Below are 27,504 nucleotides of genomic sequence, written 5' to 3'. Positions count from 1 at the left end.
CTATAGTGGTGTTTGCAAGGTTATATACATTTGTTAAAACTAAATAAATATTTTAAATGAGTGAACTTAATTACATGTAAATTACGATTTTTAGAAAGAATGTTCACCATGTAACAAAACTTTTTTTTTTGGAGTTCCCGTCATGACACAGAGGAAAAGAATCTGACTAGGAACCATGAGGTTGTGGGTTCGATCCCTGGCCTCACTCAGTGGGTTAAGGATCCAGCGTTGACATGAGCTGCGGTTAGGGTTAGGGTTAGGGTTAGGTCACAGACATGGCTCAGATCTAGCGTTACTGTGGCTGTGGTATAGGCCAGCGGCTATAGCTCCAATTGGACCCCTAGCCTGGGAACCTCCATATGGCGCCGCTACGGCCCTAAAAAAAAGACAAAAAAAAATTTTTTTTTCTGGTCTTCCTTTTTAGGGCCGCACTTGCGGCATATGGTGGTTCCCAGGCTAGGGGTCCAATCGGAGCTGTAGCCACCAGCCTATGCCAGGGCCACAGCAACATGGGATCTGAGCCGTCTCTGCGACCTACACCACAGCTCACAGCAAAGCCAGATCCTTAACCCACTGAGCGAGGCCAGGCATTGAACCTCTGTCCTCAAGGACGCCAGTCAGGTTTGTTAACTGCTGAGCCATGATGGGAACTCTGACAGAATGTTTAATAAAGGTCACAAACTCATCCATCTCATCATTGATTTTCTGGCTTTTCAATTTCTCATATTTATCCTGCTCTTGGCCCAGGCTGAATCAGACTCATCCCCAAAGCTGCAGGTGCCACACACACTTACTGTAAGATGCTCATCTTGAGCTGAAGGCCATGCAGAACCTCGATCACTCTCTGCACATCACCAAGAAGCTGGTGAGTGGCCACAATCTTCTTGGCATTCTGATGGGAGTAGTTCTCTTCTAAAAATGCCAGGCCATGCATGTGTCCCCTGCTCAACCATTCCTTGTCGTACCAGTACTTGAAACCAGGCCTCTGACCTAAAGCAGTAACAATAAGACAGTTAATCCTTGGTCTGAAGGAAACCCAGACCATTTCATCATTGCACAATTACCACACAAACTAATGGAATGATGGACTGGTGTGTTCATTTTATTCATTCACTCATCCAATATACAATTACTTGGCACCTACTATATGCTGGGCTCTGTACTAGGTGTTGGCAATAAGGTAGTGAGTAAGGTATGCAAATTTCCTGATCTCTGCAAGAGAGTGAGAGAGAACTTGGATATCCTGCTAAATTTAAATCACATCACTCCCTCTCCCACTTAATACCTTCAATGACTTCCTAATGTACACAGAAAAAACTCAAAGCCCTTACTCAGGTCTCATGAGGCCTATAGGATCTGGCTCCTTCCTGCCCTCCTTGCCCCATTCTTTCTGGAACACACAGAGCTCTTCCTGTCTTAGGATCTCTGGTCTAGCACCCCCACCCCTGCCCCCAACCCCTGTCTGGAGCACTAGTCCCAAGGCCTTTGTAGGACTGGCTCCTTACCACCTCCTCAGAGAGGCCTTATGTTACCTCCCAAAGTAAAAGAGCCTCTTCTGGGCCTCCCAGCTCCCTATCCAAGGGCTTTTGCCCCATTGAAGCATTCATCCCTCCCTAACATGTTCTTGTTTGACTTATTGTGCCATCTGTTTCTAGCCCCAATCCCACTAAGAGTCAGAAAAATGGGAACTGTTTTGCTCATGGTTATACCTGCCAAAGCTATCTTGAATGGACTGATCAAATGGAAAGAAGCCCCAAGGTCCCCTCCAACTGTCACCTACCACTTAACCAAATGGGTGGTCAGCACCCACTCCCTTCTGTGGACCCCCCCCTTTCCCATCTGTTACAATGACAGATGAACTGAACGGCTTCAGTGGTCTTGTTCATCACAGGGATCCTTAGGAAGGACTGAAAACACAACCACTTATGACCTGGCAGTGTTTCTTGCTCCAAAAGCCCAGGGAACAGCTTCCAATCAGACCGTTGTTCACCTACCAGTAGCTATAAAAACCCTAAAATAACCCAGGTAACCCCTCGCAAAGTCCTTGGGCTCTTTCCAGCTTTCCTAAGACAAACAGTGGGGATGCACCTCCACCATGTTAACGGCACCTTTAAGGAACCTTTAAAGAATAAATCTGTTAGGTTAAACTTCTGGCCCAAGACACTGCATAGTTAAATACAGTCAATAAAAATGACAGGCACTGAATGCTCCATTCAAGGAATATATTCCCAGGCTTGGCAATTTGGTTATAAAAGTTCAGAAAGTGCACAGGGATTGATGAAGATGGTGCATATGATTTCTCAAAAGGGAAAAGCGGAGGGAAAGACTGAGAGACAATAAAGCAGACAAAAGATATTTTTAAACAGTGCCCTAAAGGAGCCCTTGTTATTGTGTGTGGAATCTCAGAGGCCTGAGCAGCAGGAGGCAGGATTCAGAGCAGCACTGCCTGCTTCACAAGACAAAGGTTAGAGACGGGGGTTTCCTACTTAGCACCAACTGTCTGAGTGATCCTAGGCCAATCCTGTCCCTTCTGGCGCTGGTGCTCACTTGTTAAATGTCAAGGCTAAACTAAGTGGTCTCTGTGTTCCTGCCCATCAATTATATTCTATGATTCATAGACTAATCTTCTGTCCATATTCTCTCCTTGGGATAAAGGGAAAAACTGAGGCAGAGTGCTCTCAGTCTATGGACTAATCTAGCACAAGAAGACACAGTGTCACTATAAAAGTTATCAGGCCCCAAAGGGACCTACTTGCTAGAAAATGAACTGGGGTAGCCCAGTCCCTCCCTGTTTAACCAGCAAAATCAAAAGAGTTGGTACCACAAGTCAGTCTTTCTTTCTTTTTTTCGTCTTTTTAGGGCCACACCTGCGGCGTATGGAGGTTCTCAGGCTAGGGATCGAATCGGAGCTACAGCTGCCAGCCTACACCAACGCAGGATCCAAGCCACGTCTGCGACCTACACCACAACTCACGGCAATGGTGGATCCTTAACCCACTAAGCAAGGCTAGGGATGGAACCTTGTGTCTTCATGGATGCCAGTCAGGTTCATTTCCACTAAGCCACGATGGGAACTCCCCACAAGTCAGTTCTAATTCCAACTTGCCTTATGACATTAGGAAAGTCATCCATACTGGGCATCGATTTCTTCCTCCTAAGCAAAGACAGCAATAGGCGCTCCTACCAGGCCCACCTCAGTGGACTAAAAGGAATAGCAGAAGCAGAGGCTCTCAAGCGTTGTCTAGCTCTAAGGGGATCATGAGCCTGGACCCAAGGAGAAAGACCTTACAGGTGATGAATGGAGACAATGTCACCATCCCACTGACAGCAAGACAAGAACCACAGATTTATAATCCACCCCTGAGATTTCTGGAAAAGAGCACCCAAGAGCCACAGGCCAGCCCTGTGGTCATAGAACAATAAAACTAACTGATCCTAAGGAATTAATTCACTGCCCTCGGTGGCAGATAGGCTCTTGGCAAACACGGCTTTCCCCTCCCAAGGGCCTATCTCCCTTCCAGGTGGCAACAATGCAATGGAAGGCAGATGCTACCAGAGGGAGCAGAGGTCGGTTTCTAACCTTCCAATGGCCCTGAAAAGCCAAGGACAAAGCCTACACCCTCATGAACTCTTAAGGAAAAGGTGCTCGCTCTGGCAGCACCTATTCTAAAACCGGAATGGTAGAGAGAAGATTATCATGGACCCTACACTAGAATGATATGCAAATCTGTACATTATAGTTTATAGAGAATTTTAGTCATACAGATGAAAAAGTTCTAGAGATCTACTGTACGACACTATGCTTACAGTTTATAAGCAATGCTGTACTGTACATTTAAACATTTAAGAGGGTAGATCTCATGTTATATGATTTTTACCACACACAAAAATTCCAGCACAAGGCCAGGCCTTCCACTAGGTGAACCTCTTCATGTATGACCTCTTAGTACCAAGTTCAGGCCAGCTGGCCACCGGGTGAGCTAGCAACAAAGGCGAAGAGGAGTCAGAGTCTAGCCGATGCTGAAGAAATGAGTCTCAAGACCACAAACACTCAGGCTGCTTCACCGCCAGCTGTGCCAAGGAAAAGACTACATACTGTTAACATCCCTGACTCCAGAAATCTCTACCTGGAGGGTCTTGGCAAACATAACAGGTGTATTTCTCAGGCACATTTTCTTCCAGTAATCCCATGCAGACCCCATGCTGCCAGCACTGGCACTCTTCACACTGTCAGAATTAAAGAAGCAATAAAAATTAAACTCAGAAGGAATCCTCCATCCAAAGATAAGACCCACCTGTGGAGGGAGGGGTGGTGGGAGGAAGGAGAGAAGGAGAACACTCCCTACTGGCAGACTTGGGAGCAGAGCTGCAACCACTTGTCTAGAACCCCTTGTCTAGAACCGTGCTGGCCAATAGGGCAGCCACCAGCCACCTGTGCTTCTAACATTTAAATTAACAAAGTTAAAAATTCAGTTCCTTAGCCCCATTAGCCATATCTCAAGTACTCGACAGTCACATGACGCCAGTGGCCACTGTACTGGACAGCACAGATGAAGAACATTGGGATCTATTAAACAGCACTGATCTCAGAAAAACAACTATCTTCCCTCCCATTTCTAGAGGCTTTCACTTTTATGATCACTTTATGAAGACAGAGGAAAAAATGTCCAAGTCCTTAGAGGAAGGCTAACTTAGAAAGACAAAAATCTGAGCTTGAATCCTGGCTCAGACATTCATTAGCTGTGTGACCATGCAAAGGTCACTTCTCCACCCTGGGCTCCAGTTCCCCCATCTACAAAATGAGATACTATTCCTATCGACCACATGGGGCAGTTAGGTGAGGAATCAATGGGTCACATGTAAAAGCTCATACTGCAGAGCCCAGCAACCAGCTTTTCTGTATTAGGAGTCTACTACTACTGCTACTGGGCAGGTGAATTCACCTTGATGCCTCCTGGAGGAACCATATGCCAGCACTTTGCATTTGTTCTCTCTAAACCTTCCCAAAGGTCACACAGCTGAGGAGAGGTAACGGTGGCTCAGAACACAAGCCTGGCTAACTGCACAGCTAGTTCTTTCAACCCCTAGGTGCCACTGCCTTCCATGGGGAAGGAGGAAAGGGAGAAGGAGCAGAAGGCAGAGAAGGAAAGAAAGGAGCAGACAATGAGGGCAGCACCGGGAGACGTGGGGCTGGCCTGAGGATAGTAAGCCTGAGGGGCTAGGGGTCCAGAGCAGGAAATGGAGAGGAAAAGGGAGATGCCGAAGGAGATAGTAGGACACTTTAAACAATTCCAAACCAGGGCCCTAAACCTTATGACTACCCAACTCAACGGATAGCTGTGGACGATGACAGTGGGTGAGCTTCTGTCTTGGGGGTGGGCCACCAGCCTGGCCACAAGGGAAAAAGTCCAAAGCTCACAGTTCTTAGACACTAGGAGTCAGACAGAACCCAGCATCAGGAGGGCTTTTATGGGCTAATTATATCGCAGTCAATAGGGGCAGATCTAGATGGACGAGAAACTACAGATATGATCCACATTCTTCATTTTCCAATGAGGAAACTAAGGCTCAGAGGGAAAGAAAAGGGTGTGAAGACAACAAAGGCAGTTATTAGCAGAAAACAGAATGAATGAAAATCTCTCTCATCAATGACTCAAGTATCTTAAAAACTAGGATACATCGAAACTGAAATAAATACAGCTAAAGTGAAAATTTCTAAATAACATTTCTCATGTGGGTATGGCTAAAATACATTATTGTATTTTAAAAAAATTTTTTAGCTGTACCTGTGGCATGTGAAAGTTCCCAGGCCAGGGATCAAACAAATGCTTCAGTTTTAGCCTGCACCACATCTGTGGCAATACCACCAGATCCTTAACCCGATGCTTTAAAATGGAACTTCACATTATTCATTTTTTAAAAGTTTAACTTTAGCAATGAACAAGAATAACAACAGAAAGGATAAAACATCTAAGAATAAACCTAATACTATTGAAGAACAAAACATGCAAGATCTATATGAAGAAAATTTTTAAATATTTGAAGGTCAACGAGACTTAAAGGTAAACTGTACTTTATTCCAGGATAGCAAGAGTCCTTATCCAAAGGATGTCATTTCTCTTAGGGTTAATATATAAAAATAATGTAGTGGAGCTCCCATCCTGGCTCAGCAGAAACGAATCTGACTAGGAACCACGAAGTTACAGGTTCGATTCCTGGCCTTGCTCAGTGGGTTAAGGATGTGATGTTGCCGTGACCTGTGGTGTAGGCTGTGCAGACGTGGCTCGGACCCTGCACTCTGTGGCTGTGGCACAGGCCAGCAGTTGTAGCTCCGATTTGACCCCTAGCCTGGGAACCTCCATATGCCGTGGGTGCGGCCCTAAAAAGCAATAAATAAATAAATAAATAAATAAATAATGTAGTGCTTGGAGTTCCCACTGCGGTACAGCAGAAACGAATCTGACTAGTATCCATGAGGGAGCAGGTTCGATCCCTGGCCTTGCTCAGTGGGCTGGGGATCGGGCACTACCATGAGCTGTGGTGTAGGTTGCAGACGTGGTTCAGATTCCAAGTTGCTGTGGCTGTGGCACAGGCCAGCAGCTGTAGCTCCAATTCGACCCCTAGCCTGGGAACTCACATATGTCGAGGATGAGGCCCTAAAACGAAAAAACAAAAAAAGAAAGAAAAATAATGTAGTGCCAATGAAATAATAAATACCTTTCGAACCATAAAGAAGCTGATTCTAAAATTAATAGCCAGGAAATTTATAAAAAATAAAAGGAGGTACTGGATCAACCAGATATTTTTTAATATTATAAAGGTATATTAAAACAGGATTGTACAGCAAATATATGGACAGAAGTCAACGGAAAGAGAGAATGCAAATGAAGGCCAAACTACATACAGAAATAGCGTGAATAAAGGTGGCTTTTCAATAATGGGGCACAGTGTTGGGACAACTGGATAGCAGGAGCCCTCACCTCATACCAGGCAAATCAAATATTTACATTTTTTTTTTTTTCTTTTTAGGGCTGCACCTGAGACATATGGAGGTTCCCAGGCTAGGGGTCTAATCGGAGCTACAGCTGCTGGCCTACACCACAGCTAGAGCAACGAGGGATCCGAGCTGCATCTTCGACCTACACAACAGCTCACAGCAATGCCAGGGATTGAACCCACAACCTCATGGTTCCTAGTTGGATTCGTTTCTGCTGCGTCATGATGGGAACTCCTTACATGTTTTTTTAAAAATAAATGAAACCTCAAAAGTACCAGAAAAAAACCATGAGAAAATTCTTCTATTGACTTTTCTATAAACTTTTATGAGTTTCCAATGAGGAAGCAACTGCTATTTAATTCTCAAGAGCCATTAAAGAAAAGTTTGATATATTTGACCTCATAAAAACAAAGTATCTATAAGACAAGTCAAAAGACAGATGACAAAGTGGGTACAAATATTTTTACTGTTCTCACAGCTGATACAAAAACATACCTACAAAAAGTGTATACAAACAAGTAGGAAAATGACCAACCATCCAATAGAAAAATAAAGGACATGAACAGACAAGTCAAAGGGGAAAAAAAAAAGAATTGTTAAATAAAAAGATGTTCAAACCAACCACTAGAGGAATAAAGTAATGAAATGTGAAATGAAACCAGCCTAATAATATGCATACACATTAGTATTTCTAGTTTTGGGGATTACATGTAAATATCAATTAATTCTTTATACCTTTATGTACTGTCTGAAGTTTGTGTAATAAACATTTACTACTTTATTCTTATGTTATTCTTATGAAAAACTGTCTATACAGCGTAATTTTCATTTATATATGTATGGGTATGTGTATGCCAAAATAACAACGGTTATCCTGGGTAAAAATAATCTGGATAATTCTGTTCTTCTTTGTAACATTTGGAAAATATGGAAAATCACAATCAGAAAAATTTTTTTTTCTTTTTTAGGGCCATACCTGTGGCATGCGTAAGTTCCCAGGCTAGGGGTCAAATCAGAGGTGCAGCTGCTGGCCTACGCCACAGCCATAGTCACGCCAGGTCCAAGCTGCATATGCGACTAAGCTGCAGCTCGTGGCAAAGCCGGCTCCCTAACCCACTGAGGCCAAGGATCAAACCTGCATCCTCATGGATACTAGTCGGGTTCTTAACCCACTAAGCCACAATGGGAACTTGCTGGCAAACTTTTTCTTAAAGACCCAGATAATAAATATTTTAGGGTTTGGGCCATGTAGTCTCTCTCACAACTACTCAACTCTGCCCCAAGCCCCTGGAGGAAAATGAATGAGCATGGTTATGCTACAAAAATAAGACTCAAGCTAAATTTGGCCTGTGGAACATAGTTTGTTAACCTTTGCCCTAGAGCAACAAATATGTAACAGGTGCCAAATCCCTGTAAAAATTGTATAGCAGCTTTGAAAGTCCTTTTTTTTTTTTTTTTTTTTTAACCCCCTATGGCTGTACCTGCAGCATATAAAGGTTCCTGGGTCAGGGAACAAAATCCCAGCCACAGCTGTGACCTATGCCACAGCTGAGGCATCGCAGGATCCTTAACCTGCTGCACCACAGCAGAAACGCCAAGAGGCCCATTTTAAGCTTTGTTTGCTTGCCTTCCCTAGAAGCAGCCCTTATCATCTCCTTCTTTATTACTCCAGCAAATATATTCTCACCATTCTTTTTTTTTTCCCTTTCTTTTTATGATAAAATATACATAACATAAAATTTACCATCTTAACCATTTTTAAATGAATGTAGCAGTAAGTGAACTGGCATCGAGTACATTCACACTGCTGTACAACCATCTTTTTCTAAAACATGTTAACTTCCATATGCCACAGGTGTGGCCCTAAAAAGCAAAAAATAAGATAGCTCAAAAAAAAGAGGAGTAAGTTTATCAAAACCTGCGCTAAAAGAGTTTAAAGAATTTAAATATTAAATAGGTTTCCTGGTGTTCATTTTTTATGTGGTACCCAGATTTCTGAAACATTCATGATTATTAAGATTTTTTTTTCATTGTGAAGAGTATTTATTTTAGTTGCTGTAACTATTAAGATTTTAACCTTCCAGTGATTTAAATTAGCACTGGTAAATAAAGTCAAGTAATAATATACATGAGCAATATTGACACCAAATAATAAAAATGACCAAAGAAAACTATTTCTCAAAAGTAATGTATTCATCTTCCAGAGAACAAACTGTAAATGTACTCTAGGGTTGTGCAAATTATCAACGTAAGTTAAAAAATTTTAAAAAGAAATTATTTAAGCTTTCCTAGATGACATATGCATTTAAAACTAGACAAATACAGTTTAAAAATTTAAACTGTATTTGCTCCAGTTAGCTCCCTCTAAATTTATGCGTTTTGCTAAAGTTACGGAGTGAAACTACTATATATAAAAATAGATAATCAACAAGGACCTACTATAGAGCACAGGGAACTCTACATAATATTCTATAATAACCTATATGGGAAAAATGAAACTGAAAAAGAATGGACATATGAATATGTGTAACTGAATCACTTTAGTGCACACCTGAAACTACCACAACATTGTAATTCAGTACTACAACATAAAATATAAATTTTTTTTAAAAGTTACTGAGAGGAAAAGGTACACCGCTCATAATGACAGGGCAAGTTAGAAACTGTTCCTCTATAATACAAAGCCAGCTGGACAGCAGAGAAAAGTCTTCTACAGCAAAACCCAAGGTGTTTTCACATTCAAGTGAGCTCATCACCACTGCAGTGCCAGATAGAAAGCCACGGTGCTGAGCTGAGCTGAGCTGGGGGGAGGCCATGCGGAGCCTGGGAGGCAGAAGATGACTCGGTCATCGTAACAGTTTCAATTCTTCCAAACTTAGTTTCTTCATTTAGCACAAAGTGGCACTTCAAGTGCTACTCCCCAAACAGCCCATGGCCCTTTCCACTTACAGAAAAGTCAATGAGAGAATACCATGGTGGATCAGAACTGGTGTCTTATATTGATTAGACCAGAGCCTTGCCAGGAGGGGCCTTCGCTACTCACCCACCAATGATCTCTATGGATAAATGAGGACCAAATCAGGCTTCTAAGCAAGGCCCAAAACTGGGCACAAGCCCAGAGAGACAGGATAAAAACTAATGACCTTCAACATAATTTTAGAAGCCAAACTAAAAAAAAAAAAAAAAAAAAAAATCTACTGAAAAAACATTTCATTTTACATAAATTTTTGAATTATATTCCATAGAGCTTCATAGATTCTACAAATGGGTTTTATAAAATGGGACTCTTTTAAAAGACAAAACAAAGCAAAAAATGCACACACACATGTTCTATGTCAAGACAACAGAGCCCACCAATACACATAATTCTGTACTCCTAGGCTAACTTACTGTGTTGTCCTCAGAACAAAGCTTTTCCTCCCATTTCTGATTAATCAAAGTGACTACATAGCATGTTGTTTAGGAAAAATCACCCATACAATGGCCATGTTCATTAGGCTTGTCTCATAAAAAAGAGGAAAACAGAGCCACGGAACTGCTCTAGTCGGCAACCATCACTCAAAACCCTGACTGCAGACTGGACCTCATAAGAAGAGGTGCGCCATTCACATTTCTGAACTTAGAAGTGACAATTATTCATTTTGAACTTGAAAACCACTGACCTAGAGCAAACTAAAGGTCATAAATATCAGGGGCTATTTGAGAACATTCATGTACCTTGAATTCCAAGGTTGTCATGAAGTCTATTCAAAATAAAAGAAACTCCTTAAGAATTCTAACCAACATAAACAAGACTTATTTAGAAAATTCAGGTTCCCTGGACAGGCCAGACAGCCCCCAAGACACACAGGGTATTTATGACGGCTCTTGGGGCCAGCAAGGCAGCAGCCACCTCCACCAGAATTGTGATTAAAGGCAAGAAGAGCCAGAAGCAAGCAGGCGCTGGCCAGGGATGGTCTCCCCAAGCAGGCAGGGAGGCCCCCCAAAAGGCACATCCCAGAGATGGAGATATCAAATACAGCTGCCAGGGAAATAAAGAACAAGAAACAGACAAGTTATGAAACTAGCCTCCATTTCTTTGGGCCATGAAGAAAATTTACTCAGAGAAAAGATATGGGTCCCCTGGAAGATTAAACTGCCTCTCCAGAGATGCAGGTCCCTACTGTTCAACTCCTCACTGTGTGACCACAGGCAAGGCCCTTCCCATTTGTGGTTCTAGCTGCCCCAAGCAGAGCATGAGAGGTTTAGACTCAGTGATCCCTCAAGTCCCCTCTTAGTCCCCCAGCAGGCTATTCATTATACCAGCATGAGATGCAAAGGAAGCTGAACCAATAAATCTACTGCTCAATCTACTGCTGATGGTACTGCCTACCTGGGGCTTCTGGTGTGACCTATTATTTCTGCTGGCCTGAAGCCGCAGTCCCTCAAAACTCCCTCCAAGAACCAGTTTGTGCTTCTCTATACCTGTGTCTCCTGGAAGCTCCACCTACCTGAATCATGAAGTCATTTTCCTCCTGAACCTCACAGACGCAGCGGACCACTTCAAAATCGTAACGGTCATCCCCATCGAGTTCCTCGTCTGGGTTGGTGGTCACGTCAATGTCCTGGCCATACTCCTCATCGCTCCAAAGAAAGCTCTCAGAAGAGGACTCGCTCAGATTATCCTCTTCTGAGAGGAAAGGGAAAACAAAAGCCATGACTTTAAAAATAGTTTTAAAATGTTACAAACCCTCGACTATCAAGAACAGTAATGAGTTTTCAGAAAGCTGGGAAATGTGAACTCCGTCTGTTCCTTGGGCTGTTATCTACTAATCGCGCAAACAATATATGCTGCCCGGCAGTGAACTGAACTCCGTTTCCTCATTTTCCTGAGGGTGAAGGCCAAGCTAAGTTGCTGCCCAAGGTCAAAGAGCTCACGGGGAAAGAAACTGCACCTCACCACGAACCATCAAGATCATCATCCCTAACGATCGTGTTCCTCCACCTCGCCCAATCCAGCTAGGACCTGCATTACAGCCACCTTTATTTTTTTTTATTATTATTTTTACTTTTTATTTATTTTTGTCTCTTTAGAGCTGCACCCGCGGCATATGGAAAAGCCCAGGCTAGGGGCTGAATAGGAACTGTAGCTGCCGACCTACACCACAGCCACAACAATGGGATCTGAACTGCCTCTGCAACCTACACCACGGCTCATGGCAACACCAGCTCCTTAACCCACTGAGCGAGGCCAGGGATCAAACCTGCATCTTCTTGGATACTAGTCGGGTTCTTAACCCGATGAGCCACAACAGGAACTCACAACCACCTTTGAAATACTATAAACAGTGGGGAATGAGGAAGGGGCAAATTCCAGGGATAATCAGAACTACAATCACTAGATCCTAGTGCTTGATTTGTGATAATTACAGCTAACCTTTACTCATCACTTATTCTGTATCAGATACTATTCCAAGTACTTTCCACACACTTATTAACCATTTTCATTTATTTTTTTACCATGTTATTTTTTATTTTATTTATTTTTGTCATGTGCACAAGACATGTGGAAGTTCCCAAGCCAAGGACTGAACCTGCACCACAGCAGCAACCTGGGCAGCTGCAGGGACAACACCAGATCCTTAACCCGCTGCACCACAAGGGAACTCCTATTCACTACTTTTAAACTCAGAATCATCCTGTAAGTTGCTGAAGTAGGGGAAGCTTTAAGGTAAACTCAGACTTCCCCAAGCCAACAGGTTAGATGCAGAGGCCACCAACAAGCAGTGGAAGAATGGGAGGGGCAGGTGTGCAAGGGAATGGGGGACAGTGGATTTGGTTATATACCCACTGGCTTGAGGGTACTTCAGACATTCAACTAAGACCAAAGCTACAGAGAAGGGAAGTTCAACGAAGGTATAGTTAATGGCCTATTTTATTTGATGTACTTCTTAAAAGATTTAACAGATTACTTGCAGAGGCCTGAGAGGAGATTACAATATCAACATACATCAGCCTTCTCATACTGTAGTGCTGTACAAATGATCAAGCCAGCAGAACCTCCTTACCAGACACTTTCACTTTCCCTTTGTGGTTTCCAGATTCTGAGCCATGGAGCTGCGGGCTCATGTGGACCCCAGGCTTATGGGAGGACCCACACCTGGTGACAGCAAATGCCTTGGGTGGAGAAGGTTCCTGGGAGGTGTCACTGATCTCCTCACTGCAGGGGCATTCTGGGAAAATAAGATCAGAAGGAAACTGGAACCCCCAGACATTACCAGGGCATTCCAAAAAAATCAACCCCATCCAACCAACAGCTCTGACGTTCATACAGCTCAAAGGCTCAAAAGCAATCTGGCTAGAACAGACTTAGGGATTAAGATTTCTAGTTACCTCCAAGAACCTCAAAGCCAAAAGCTTCCTCCTCACCATCACCCCTTCTCCCATTCTTCTGCCAGGACTTTTTGTCTAAGCTAAAAGATACTTGGAGAATAAAATGTGGCATCCCTTTAGCTCCCAAGATTGGAATACGGATTTTCTTAAATCTGTATTTTTATCAGAGATAGAAACACGCTTTTCAAGAAGTGAATCCTTTCTTGGCACCCCCTCCCCACTTATAGTAAGGAAACCCAAGGAAAACAGCACAGGGGAAAATTTACCAGGCTTAGTTTTCTTTTTCTTTTTCTTTTTCTTCTTTGGCTTCACCCTCACAAACTCTTTGAATTTCTTCTCTTTATTCTTTTCCTTGTCTTTTGCAGCTGAAATTAAATACAAGTATAAGTACTGGCGTTCTAACATTTTGTTTTCAACGCTAGGATCTTCAATTCTTAAGTAAGTAAGCCCGTGCACTATAAAGAACTAAAATGAGCAGGAGAACAGAGTTCTGCCTGGGAGGTCACCTTCCATCCCCCTTAGAGCTCTGCTGCCCCTTCTCTACCACAGAGCCTTTAGACCAGGGGTTAGCAAACTCTGGCCCACCACCTGCTCCTGTAAAAAGTTTTAGCGAAACACACCACGCTCATTTGTTACGTGTTCACCATGGCTACTGCCATGCTTCAATGACAGAGATGAGCAGTAAAGACAGAGACCAGGAGTTCTCTTACGGCACAGTGGGTTAAGGATCTGGTGTTGTCACTGCAGCGGCTCAGGTTGCTGCTGCGGTGCAGGTTCAGTCCCCGGCCTGGGAACTTCCACTTGTTGTTGGCGCATCCAAAAAAAAAAAGAAGAAGAAGACAGAGACCTTATGGCCCTCAAAGCTGAAGAGATTTATTGTCCGGCCATTTTCAGAAAAACTTTGCCAACGCTACTTGGATTCCTACTCCTGAACGCTGGCTGCATACTGTAATCACTGAGGGAGATTTTTTTTTTTTTTCCTTTATTGGCCACTTCACAGCATACAGAGTTCCCAGGCCAGGGATCAGATCCAAGCCACAGCTGCAACCTATGCTGCAGCTGCGGCAACACCAAATCCTTTAACCCACCTGGGCCGGGGATAGAACCTACACCCTGGCACTGCAGAGATGCCACCAATCCTGTTGTGCCACAGCGGGAACTACACCAAGGGAGATTTTTAGAAAGTGAATGCCCAGGTCCCGCCCACAAAAATTCTGATTTAACTGGCTTGAGGTGTGACTTAAGCATCAGGATTTGGGTTTTGTTTTTTTTTTTCTTTTTTAAATAAATGAAATATAAGTCACATAATATAAAATTACCCGTTTAAAAAGGAAGAGGAGTTCCCACTGTGGCGCAATGGGATTGGTGGCATCTTGGGAACGCTGAGATGCTGGTTTGACCCCGGGCCCAGCACAGTGGGTTAAAGATCCAGCATTGCCACAGATGCAGCTTAGGTCACCACTGCAGCTAGGATCTGATCCCTGGCCCATATGCTGGGGGGTGGCCAAAAAAGAAAAAAAGAAAAAAGAAAAAGGAGCAATTCACACCTTCCAAAAACTCCAACTTCACAGCAAAACTTCTTTAGTTATCAATACTCCCTGTCCAAATTTCAGTGCAGTTTTCCCAACTCCCTTCTAAAAAGCTTCCTAGCTATCTTTCTACTGAGACTATAGTTCTCAAGCTAATAATAGCCTCATCATTACAAAATCCAGTTGTTTCTTCTCTCTTATCAAACATATCTGTAGCATTTCAGCAATTGGTCATGCCTTACTTTTTAGATGTTAAGATATGTTTAAGCACACACATATCCTGTGACCTAGTCATTTCCCTCCCAGATATTTACTCAAAAGATAATTTATGTACACACATGAATGAATGCCCACAACAGCCTTTTTTTTTTTTTTTTTTTTGCTTTTTAGGGCTGCACCCACAGCATGGAGGTTCCCAGGCTAGGGGGTCTAATCAGAGCTACAGCTGCCAGCCTACACCACAGCCACAGCAACGCCAGATCCAAGCTGCGTCTTCAACCTACGCCACAGCTCACGGCAACACTGGATCCTTAACCCACTGAGCGAGGCTAGGGATCAAACTCACAACCTCATGGTTCCTAGTCGGATTTGTTTCTGCTGCACCACAAAGGGAATTCCAGCCCACAGCAGCCTTAATTGTAATATCCCAAGCTGAAAACCTCCCAAATAGCCATTACTGGGTGAATGGACAAATCTGTGGTATATCCATAAAATGGAATACTTTCAACAATAAAAGTAGAAACTATTATATGCAATTAATAAGTGAATCTCAAAATAAGTGCTGATTAAAAGGAGCCTATAAAATCTAATGCATACTATATGATTCCATTTACATAAAATTATAGAAAATGAAAAGTAAACTCTATAATAGAAAGGAGAATAGCGACTGCCTGGGGATGACAGAGGAGAGCGGTGGAAAGGAGGAATTAAAAAGGGGCATAAGGAAATTTTAAAAGGCAATGGATACGTTTACCCTCTTTACTGTAGTAACAGGCGGGTACATATGTCCTATCTCATCAAATTTTACAATTTAAATATGTGCAGTCCACTGCATAACAATTAAGCTTCAATATGCCGCAGGTAGATAGGGAGGGAGGAGAGGGAGGGAGAGAGGGAGGGAAAAAGAAAGAATGGCCAGTGGCATGTAGAACATTCACGATGTTGTGCAACCAGTTCTACTCTAGTTCCAAAACATTCCCATCACTCTGAAGTAAAACCATTCACCATTAAAAGCAGATTCTCCCCAACCCCTCAACCCTTGGCAACCACCAATCTACATCTGTCTCTATGGATTTATCCATTCTGGACATTTCATATACATACAAAACGTAATCTGCTGTGTCTGGCTTCTTTCACCTAGCATAACGTTTTCAAGAGCATCAGGATTTGAACACTCTCCAAGTAATTCTGATGTGGAATCAAGAGGGATGACAAAGCATGTGTCGGGTAGAGTAAGCAGCAATCAGATATTTGAGATTTTAACTGAGCACTTATGTGCAAATACTGCAAACATCTAATTTAACCCTAACAACCACCTGTGTATATCATTCTACTTTTACAGAGGAGGAAACTGAGGCTCGGTGAGGTGAATGCACCTGCCTGACATAATACAGATATTTAAAAACAGGGTTATCTGGCTCTCCAGCACTACATCAGCACTACTGCCCAGACCCCTCCTCCATATAGGCATCCAGGAACTGGTAGAGAAGACATCAGGCTGCTTCCACCAGCTGGTAAGTCCGGACTCTACAGGCAGAAGTTAATCAAACAGCTAAAGAACACAAGACTATCTCTAAGCTCCCTTCCTGTTAAAATACTCTGCAACTGGGAAACAAAGTTCAACAAACAAGAACTCTAAAATGACCTTAGTTTGCTCAGTGGGTTAACGATCCGGCGTTGCCGTGAGCTGTGGTGTAGGTTGCAGACGCGGCTCAGATCCCGCATTGCTGTGGCTCTGGCGTAGGTCGGCAGCTACAGCTCCGATTCGACCCCTAGCCTGGGAACTTCCATATGCCGTGGGAGCGGCCCCAAAGAAATAGCAAAAAGACCAAAAATAAATAAATAAATAAATAAATAAAATAAAATAAAATGACCTTAGTCTAATTTACGAAAGTACTTATTTTAGGAGTTCCCGCTGTGCCACAGTGAGCTAAGAATCCAACTGCAGGAGCTTGTGTCGCTGTGGAGGTGTGGGTTTGATCCTTGGCCCAGCGCAATGGGTTAAAAAGGATGTGGCATTGCCAAAGCTGCAGCATAGTTAGCAGATACAGCTCAGATTCAACCCCTGGCACAGGAACTTCCATATGCCACAGATGCGGCCATAAAATAATAAAAATTTTTAAATAATTTAAAAAATAAAGAAATAAAAAAAAGTTAAAAGTACTCATTTTAAGATTAAGAAACCAGGGCCTATAGAAATAAGCTGACTTATTCACAGTCATGTAGTTGATGAGCAAAACATGGTTTAAATTTCTCCTAAATTCATTAAAGCAATCAAGAATATTTACTTTTCCTCCGATCCTAGGAACAGTCTTCCTCTGGAAGAGAAACAGAACAACTCATTTCTGCATATTCTCTTGGCCACAGCCATATTATCAGTGATGGCTTCAATTCATTTACCTAACAAGTATTTGAGCATCTACCATGTTCCAAGTACCAGTCTAAGGAGGAGGGTGGGATAAGGCACTGAACAAAAAAAGACAAAAATTCTTGCCCTCACAGAGCCACATTCTAGTGGGTGGCAGCAGAAAGCAAATAAATTACATAGTATTTTAGGAGGTGGTTAACGCTATGAAAAAAATAAAGCAGGGAAGGGGGGCAGTAAAGATGAGGGAAGGAAGATTTGTAATTTTAATAGTCTGTAGTCAGAGAATGCCTCATCGAGAAAAGGACATCTGAGCAAAGACCTGAAAGGAGTGAGAGAACAAAACATGCAGGAATCTGGAAGAGTCTTCCAGGCAGGACACCCAGGACTTCAGAGTTTAAGAAACAGGCACAGGGAACACTTCCTAACTCATTCTATGTTGCCAGCATTACTGTAACACCAAAATCAGACAAAGACATAACAAGAAAGGAAAACTGGAGACCATTATCTCTCATGAACACAAAGGCAAAAATATTAGCAAACTGAATCCAACAATGTATAAAAAGAATTATATACAGTGACCAACTAGGATTTATTACAGGTATACATGGAAGACTGGTTCAACATCTGGTAAACAAATAATGTAATTTACCATATCAACAGGCTGAAAAAAATAATATATCAACTGATGCAAAAAAGCACCTGACAAAATCCAACACTCATTCAAGATAAAAATTCTCAGAAAACTAGGAACAGAGGGAAACTTCCCTAACGATAAAGGACATCTATAAAACACCCACAACTAACTTCACATTTAATGGCAAGAACTGGATGTCTTAAGAGCAGGAACAAGGCAAGGATGCACCCTCTCAACAGTCTTATTCAAGACTGTACTAGTCATCCTAGCTAGTACAATAAGATAAGGAAATAAAATATAAATTGGAACTAAAGAAATAAAACTGTCTGCAGAGACATGACTGCCCCTGTAGAAAATCCCAAAGAGGAATTCCCATTGTGGCTCAGCAGGTTAAGAATCCTACAGAGTGTCCTTGAGGACATGGGTTCGAGCCCTGGTCTCACTCAGTGGGTTTCAGATCCGTCATTGCCGCAAGCTGCTGTGTAGTTTGCAGATGTGGCTTGCATCTGCAACCTTGTGGTGCAGACCTGCACCTGCAGTTCTGATTCGACTCCTGGCCCAGGAACTTCCATATGCCAAAGGTATGGCCATAAAGAAAAAACAAAATTCTCAAAGAACTGACAAGAAATAAACATAAAAATCTGAACTGTGACTATAGCAAGGTTGTAATATACAAGATTAATATACAGAAGTCCATTGCTTTCCATGTATTAGCAATGAACAATTATATAGTGAAATGAATAAATAGCAAGGAGGCCTGTATGTCTCTATTGGAATTGAAATTAGAATTAGGTTGAGGGATAGATGATGATGCAGGCTAGACGATCATGCTTTACAAGGAAATTGGCCTTTACTATGAGTGACTAAGGGGCTATTGGAAGGATTTGAGCAAAGAAGTGATAGGATTTAATGTACCTTCACTCATAAACATACAGAATCCATTGCCCAATTCAGTTTTTGATTTGTAAATTCAGGTTTTAATGACCTCCAAACTAAAGTAAAGTAACTGTCTATTAGCTCAATGAAATGCCAACAGCATTAACCCAGTCATGAGCAGAACTGGTTGAGGAAGATATACCACCTAGGTTCTGGATCCTTGAGATGCAAAGGTCAAGATGTAGGGTATAAACTGTCAAATGCCAGGGCATACCCAGTCATCACCTAAGTATGAGAGTTCCTTTGGGCTTCTCTAAACAACGATTTTTTTTTTTTTTTCTTTTGCTATTTCTTGGGCCGCTCCCGCGGCATATGGAGGTTCCCAGGCTAGGGGTCGAATCGGAGCTGTAGCCACCGGCCTACGCCAGAGCCACAGCAACACGGGATCCGAGCCACATCTGCAACCTACACCACAACTCACGGCAACGCCGGATCCTTAACCCACTGAGCAAGGGCAGGGACCGAACCCGCAACCTCGTGGTTCCTAGTCGGATTCGTTAACCACTGCGCCACGACGGGAACTCCATAAACAACGATTTTTTATGCATTTCACATTTTATTAAAATAGCATCACATCTTTAGGGAACTCAAAAGGCAGTAAGAGAAGGGTGAAGGAAATTCATTCCACACAAGAGATTCTTGAAGACGCCACATTATTCAAGCTCACATAAGTCATGACTAATAGTCCCAGAAAATAAAGGCATAATGAACACACTTTCACTGGCCTACCAGCTTTGAAATCATGAATTTTCTCAATTTGGTAGGATATGTATTAATTCAAGCTATATATATATATATATATATATATATATATATATATATATATATATATATATATGTGACTGGGATCATTAACCCACTGAACAAGGCCAGGGATTGAACCTGCAACCTCATGTTCCTAGTCAGATTCGTTTCCACTGCGCCATAAGAGACTCCTATATAAGACTTTTATATCAAACAACTTCAAACTGATAAACTCAATTTTGCATAAAATATATAAATATAAAATACCTTAAACATGATTACCACTTTACAGAAGAGGAAGTGAAATTCAGAGAAGCAGCAAGATCACATAAGTTGACCTTCCCTGGACTTCCCCATTAAGTGAGTTAACACATTGCCTCTACTGCAGAATCAAATTAAATTGGGTTTCCTGTTACTTAAAACTAAAAGCATCACAGTGTTGCAGTTGATCAGAAATATGATCACATTAAGCTTTAAAGATTCCCCTCCTGAGGCTTCAATTAGAGAAGTAAACCATGAGGATAAAAAGAAGAGATATTCTAGAAAATTGTTCTATAGAAACTTGTGTTCTCTGAAGAGAGAAAACCTGCAGAGGCTCACCCTGGCTTCTGACGGAAGATTGTAAAGTCACATGTAGCCTTAAGCGGCAGAGCCCACAGGGAGAACTGCCCAGCAGGGACTAAGCTAACCCAGGTGAGTCACTGAAAAAGAGGGACAGACAATAAGCAGAACTCATTCACTCACTCATTCGGATGACCCATGTGCACAGAAAATCCCCTGCAGGGAGGCATCCTATTCCCTGCTCCAGGCCCAGGGCAGGGCATCCTTCCCTGGAATCCTAAAAGACAGCAGGGCCTAGTGGTGGAAGTACAGGCTCCACAACTAGATTCAAATCGTGGCTCCACCAGGTGCTAGATGTGTAGACACTTGGCTCTAGTTAGTCCATCTCATCAGCACCTCAGTTTCTAATCCATAAAATGGAAACAACAGTATCTGCCTCATAGGGTTTGTTTTGAAGATTAAATAGACAGTACAAGTAAAGAACTTGGAACAATGGCCAACACATGACAAGTACTTAAACATTAGCTCTGTTATCTCACCTTCCATACTGTCTCCTTGGAAAGTGGTGCTGGTCTGCTGTCACCTCTCTCTTTGAACAGGTTGGCCGATTGTTCCATGACCCACAGAACACAGAGCTGGCTGCAGAGCCTCTTCCTGATGCCCAGCCTTGGTTGGACAATGGGAAACTTCCTGCCAGGGCTATGCATCAGAGAGCAGCTTGTTTTGCCTGAGGAGAGCAAGGCTTTTCCAGGACGGCCCCTGTACTCTCCTCAGGTAGCAGGCACCCATGAGGAGAGATACCAGGGCCCTCCTTGCTCCCTCTGCACAGCCTGCTCCCTATTTCTCCCTTGGATCTTCACTGAGTTACGAGAGCAGGACATCGAGACCACTGCTTCCACGAGGGAAGAGGAAAAAATAACATCACCCTCCCCTATGGGAGAACTGCCTGTACACCCCAGAGCTCGGCCATGCACAGTGGGGACAGTTACCAGAGAACGTTCTGACCTGCACAAGGGAATGGCAGCTCAGGGGCAGAGCATGGGTATGAACTTGGAGGAGTTCTCACTGCCTATCAGAGGAAGTGACCTCACAGCCTAACACCATCATTTCACCTTGTTCACCTTTCCAGCCTCATCTCCCATCAGTCCCCCACCATGGATCTCATCCAGACACTAGCCCAAATGGGCCTTCAACAAACCCCTCCCTCAAGCCCTGACTTCTCCAATACCTATTTCTCCATTTCTTCCCTAGGAAAGGAGTGCATTTTCCAGCTTCCCCTGAGAGAGGAGTAGCCATGTCACATGTTCTGACCTACAGGATATAAACAGAAGTCATGTGTGGCACTTCTGGGTTGTGCTCTTAAAAGAAAGAGGGATGCCCCCTTCCCTGCAGCTGAAAGATGGACAAGGTGGTAAATGAGTGATTTTAGATCATGCAGAGAGAGCAACACCTTAGGCCTGGTGGGACAATGGGCAGAAAGCTGGCCCTGGACAAATGCAGAGAGCCACAGCAGTGTCACTGTGGGGCGCTTACAATCTGACCTGAGGTGGAAATAAATCCCCATCTTAAACCACCTTCTTTGGTTCTCTCTTTAAGGCCACATAATCCATATCCTAGTTTAGCTCCTATCATTCCCTTCCCTTTAAGGGGAAAGAGGGCATGTTTTGGTAAGAAGGTCCCTCAAGCACCCCAAGAGAAGGTGCAAAGAAGTACCCATTCTGGTGCCCCAAGGCTTCTTTTGACCTTAGGTAAGGTTTGCCCAGAGTGAGAATATGAATGAAATGGATTTAACAAGAGGTAATAAGCACAGATAAGTTCCCTTTGATACCTGAATATTCTTTCTGGGCCAAATCTCTACTCCAGACTGAAGTGACTTACACAGAATCAAACCCAAACACCAAGGAAGCCTGAAATCACCTCTGGAAGAGACTTTACTAAGTGGATTCTGGCATTCTAAGAAACCTTGTTTGGAAAAGCAATTCGAAACTGAACTTAACATACAAAAGGCCAATAGGCACATGAAAAGATGTTCTGTTCAACACTGCTAATTATTAGAGAAATGCAAATCAAAACTACAACGAAGTACTGTCTCACACTAGTCAGACTGGCCACCATTAAAAAGTCTATAGGAGAAGTTGCCATTGTGGCCCAGTGGAAACGAATCCGAACAGTATCCATGAGAATGTGGGTTCGATCCCTGGCCTTGCTCAGTGGGTTGGGGATCTGGCGTTGTTGTGAGCTGTGGTGTAGGCTGCAGACACGGCTCAGATCCCAAGATGCAGTGGCTGTGGTGTAGGCTCGCAACTACAAGTCTGATACGACCCTTAGCCTGGGAATTTCCATATGTCGCAAGTGAGGCCCTAAAAAGCAAAAAAAAGTCTATAGGAGTTCCCAGTGTGGCTCAGTAGTAACAAACCTGACTATTACCTGGTGGGGATATCTAGCCTCACTCAGTGGGTTAAGGACACAACGGTGCTGTGAGCTGTGATGTAGGTCACAGACTCGGCTCAGATCTGGCATTGCTGGGGCTGTGGTGTAGGCTGGCAGCTGCAGCTCCGATTCAACCCCTAGCCTAGGAACCTCCATACACCTCAGGTGCAGCCCTAGAAATCAAAAAACATTAAAAAAAATCTAGGAGTAACAAATGCTGGAGAGGGTGTGGAGAAAAGGGAACCCTCCTACACTCTTGGTAGGAATGTAAATTGATACAGCTGCTATGGAGAACAGTATGGAGGTTTCTCACAAAAACTAAAAATAGAGTTGCCATGTGATCCAGCAATCTCACTCCTGGGCATATATCCAGACAAAACTGTAATTCAAAAATATACACGTGCCGCCCCCCCCCCAATATTCATAGCAGCACTATTCACAATAGCCAAGACATGAAAATAACCTAAATGTCCATCAACAGATAAGGGCTCAAAAAGATCTGCTACATGTACACAATGGAATATTCCTCAGCCATAAAAAAGCAATGAAATATTGCCATTTGCAGCTACATGCATGGACCTAGAGATTATCATAGTAAGCAAATTAAGCCAGAAAGAAAAAGACAAATATCACGACATCACTTATATATGCGGAATCTAAAATACGACACAAATGAACTTACCTACAAAACAGAAACAGACTCACAGACACAGAGAACAGACTTGTGGTTATAGGAGGTCAGGGGGAAGGGTCAGAATGGGAGTTTGAGACTAGCAGATGCAAAATATTACATATAGAAAGGATAAACAACAAGGATCTACTGCAGCACAGGGGATTATATCCAATATCCTATAATAAACCATAATGGAAAATAAATAAAAAATAAACTGACCTTCCAAATTAACTTATGTGACTAAGGGCCTGGCTGAGGGAAGAGGAAACATCTGAAGGCCGGAGTGGGAAGGGGTACCTTAGGGACATGTGATCATGACACTTTTTCCCCCTCAATGCCTCTGAACTTTGCTCTGCTTGTTCCTGGCATAGGGATGCCTTTCCTATTCCCCTGCCATCTGGTCCAACCCCTACCTACCCTCTCCCTTTAAGACTTAACTCAAATGTCACCCCCAGCTCTCAGCCTCCCAGCCCATTTTACAGGAAAAACCTGAATCTGAGTTCCCACAGCACTTTATATGTTCCTTATATAAAACGTAGCAGTTCTCACTGTATCTGTTTATGTGCTTTTCTCCTCACATGAAAGAGCCCCGTCTCATTCCTAGTCTTACATCTTCATTTTGGAGAGGAGGAAATCAGATCTGCGAAGAGCTCAGATAAGTGAACAGTAGCCACACTATTACTAAGATTCGGTCTATGGAGTTCCTGTCATGGCTCAGTGGTTAACGAATCTGACTAGGAACCATGAGGTAGCAGGTTCAATCCCCAGCCTCGCTCAGTGGGTTAAGGATCTGGCATTGCTGTGAGCTGTGGTGTAGGTCACTTGCCTGGGAACCTCCATATGCCATGGGTACGGCCCTAGAAAAGAGAAAGAAAAAAAAAAAAAGATTCAGTCTATGGACACTCAGACCAGAACTGCTTTTCTCTGCCTAACCTGACCAGCAGGGAAATTAGGGGCAGGGGCAGGCAGTGGAAGGTGGGGGTGGGGCAGACCAAAAATAAAAATGTCTGTAGAGCACTTTCTGGTCCTGATGGAATCTTCATCTGAGAAATCTTTTAGTACCCAAGTTCCCAGTTGTCATAATCAGATTACTCACCATAAAGAGAGTACTTTTTTACCTTATTTATTCCCAAGCAGGAGTTCCCATCATGGCTCAGTGGAAATGAATCCGACTAGTATCCATGAGGATGCAGGCTCAATACCTGGCCACCCTCAGTGGGTTAAGAATCCAGCATTGCCATGAGCTGTAGTGTATGTTGCAGACATGGCTCGGATCCTGCACTGCTGTGGCTGTGGTGTACGCCAACAGCTCTAGCTCCAATTTGATCCCTAGCCTGGGAACTTCCATATGCCACAGGTGCGGTCCTAAAAAAATAAAAAAAAATTAAAAAAAAAAAAATCCCCAAGCAGCATACATTCTGTAATATTCTGTTTTTCACTTAAGCATAATGTCAAATTCACACTGCCTGTGAACTAGGACACAGGCTGCCTGGTGTCAGAGTCTCATCTTGAAACATCTCCCCAACCAAACTTCTGCCACCACCTGAAATTCCACCCTAAGGATAAGGGCTTCCTTAGCAGTTGAGGTGAAAACTAAATATGCTGCGAGAACAGGTGAGCTATTGAGCTGGTTTTATTTTTTCAAATCTTAAGAAATTTAGTTATCAGATTAGTCAAGTACCCAACAACCATTAGGAAACAGAAAGAGGCTCTGATGTGAGAAAAGTGGGGGCAATGCCTGGAACAGAGGGTGCCTTCTGGAGGGCTGGGACCTACAGAATATTCTGATTATGCCTCTACGTTTTTCACATTGATATCTAGCAGCATGATGAAAGCTAAACATGCCAACTGACTCCAGTTCACAGATGGTCAAAACCGAGGATCCTGCTGGTTAGTAGCAGAGGTAGGAAGTGTGGCCAGAGCTTTAATTTCCCAGCTAGAGCATAGAAAGATGAAGGGTCTGGTTTCCTTCAGCCTGGGAACTGCTGGCAATCTCAGCAATCTGAGTTGTGAAATCATCTGTGTCCACCTGACATGGGGGGCGGGGGCAGCACGTCCCTTCCGGGCTGCACAAACCTGCTCTCAATCTGAGATGGTGCAGGAATGACCAGGCTATACTCTAACAGCGGGTGAGAGGCTGTGTGGCACACTCTGCCACCAAACTGACCAGTTCTACAAAGGAACAGCAGAAAGGTAACAAGTTAAAACAGAAGGATTTAAAAGACCCTTTTGTTTCCTCAAAGCATTTTGTAATTGTCCACCCCTGCCAACCTGGCAACTGTACCCAGAGCAGATCTTGTTATTTTAAAAACCTGGCAGGGAAAAATCCTCAATTCAGGGATTTCCAAATCCCAGTAAAAGATGTCCTTCTATATTGAGAGAGAATAAAATCCCCGTATATTGGTATGAGAACGGCAGAACATAAAAAAAAAAGGGCAGAACATAAAAAAAAAAAAACAAAAAACGTTTTGCGGAGTTCCTGTCATGGCTTGGCGGTAACAAACCTGACTAGGACCCATGAGGGTATGGGTTTGATCCCTGGCCTCACTCAGTGGGTTAAGGAGCTGGCGGTGCCAGGAGCTGTGGTGTAGGTCGAAGACGTGGCTCAGATCCCACATTGCTGTGGCTGTGGTGCAGGCCAGCAGCTGTAGCTCCGATTTGACGCCTGGGAATTTCCATATGCTGCAGCTGCCCTAAAAAAGCAAAAAAGACTTTTTTTTTTTAATCTTTTCGGGCCACACCCACAGCATATGGAAGTTCCCAGGCTAGGGGTTGAATCAGAGCTGCAGCTGCCAGCATATGCCACAGCCACAGCCACGCCAGATCCAAGCCCCACCTGCAACCTACACTGCAGCTCCTGGCAACACCAGATCCTTAACCCACTGAGTCCTTATGTCTATTATCCGGGTTCTTAACCTGCTGAGCCACAACAGGAACTCCTCGCTCAGGTTTCTTAATTTGGTAACCACAATGGTAACAACTTGTCTTTTGGTTTTGCAGCTCATCAGAGATAAACTGAGTTTAGAACTCAACTCTCTGACTGCTTGGGTTAATGTTTTCTCTAAGATAAAGAGCTAGTATTTACTAAGAATTTACTATGGGCCTGACATTGTGCTAAGCCTTTTACATTAGGTCATTTAATGTAACAAAGTTCTGAGATAGCTAGTTATATTATCTCCATTTCACAGATAGAGAAACTGAAGCTCAACAGTTCTTCTGTCCAAGGTCTCACAGAAAGCAAGTAGTGGAGGCTAGATTCAAATTCAGGTGTGTAGACTCCAAGCCTGCACATATTGTTCAACACAAATCAAGACCTCAAGTAAAATTAATCAGGAATTCCAAAACCAAACAAGAGATCTGTACATGACCAGGAATACCCACCCTCTAAGTCAGGTGCATTACACTGGGCAAAGCCTCCCCATGGACAATTACCATGTTCATCCGTTATAACCCATAGTGGGAAAGAAAGGAAAAGCAATTTACAGAGTTTCTACTTCTTCCTAGCATTTTGTTTACCTTAAAAAAAATAATCTTGGAAGTTCCCATGTGGCACAACAGCTGAGGGTAATAGAGCTGTATGGACCAACTCTGTGGCCACTTAGCCATATGTACCTACTGAGCACCTGAAATGTGGTTGGTCTCAACTGAAATGTTCAGTAAGTTTAAAACACACACTGGATTTTAAAGGCTTAATACAAGAAAAAGAATACATAATAGCTTATTAAACAGTAATTCTTACACTAATTACATGCTTAAATGATAGATATAGCATTTTGGATATTTTGAGCTAAAATTTACTCAAAGAAATTTCACTTGTTTCTTTTTATGTTTTAAAATGTGGCTACCAGAAAAAGCTACAGGCTGACCGCATTACATTTCCTTTTATTTATTTGGCCATACCCTCAGCATGCACAAGTTCTTGGGCCAGGGATCGAACAAAGCCAACAGCAGTGACAATGACGAATCCTTAACTGTTAGGCCACCAGAGAACTCCATCACATTATATTTCTAATGGATGATAGAGCACATATGACTAAGAAA

The 27,504-nt window shown here is 43.1% G+C and overlaps 1 protein-coding gene across 6 annotated transcripts in view; it reads right to left on the bottom strand.

Annotated features, from left to right (window-relative positions):
* Nucleotides 1-27,504, bottom strand: part of PHF20 (PHD finger protein 20) — a 149,778-nt gene that overhangs the window by 15,810 nt on the left and 106,464 nt on the right. For 5 of the 6 annotated variants that reach the window (XM_021078131.1, XM_021078127.1, XM_021078130.1 and 2 more), the window contains 5 exons: nucleotides 13,636-13,734; nucleotides 13,045-13,209; nucleotides 11,488-11,666; nucleotides 4,128-4,227; nucleotides 795-990 (listed from right to left, as the gene is read on the bottom strand). In XM_021078131.1, the coding sequence (XP_020933790.1) occupies nucleotides 795-990; nucleotides 4,128-4,227; nucleotides 11,488-11,666; nucleotides 13,045-13,209; nucleotides 13,636-13,734 (739 nt within the window). The remainder of the gene's footprint in view (nucleotides 1-794; nucleotides 991-4,127; nucleotides 4,228-11,487; nucleotides 11,667-13,044; nucleotides 13,210-13,635; nucleotides 13,735-27,504) is intronic. The other variant, XM_021078129.1, reaches the window with a different exon arrangement.

This window comes from Sus scrofa, chromosome 17 (genome assembly GCF_000003025.6).
Source record: "Sus scrofa isolate TJ Tabasco breed Duroc chromosome 17, Sscrofa11.1, whole genome shotgun sequence".
NCBI classification, from domain to species: Eukaryota; Metazoa; Chordata; class Mammalia; order Artiodactyla; family Suidae; genus Sus; species Sus scrofa.
This window is presented reverse-complemented; position numbering and strand designations above follow the sequence as displayed.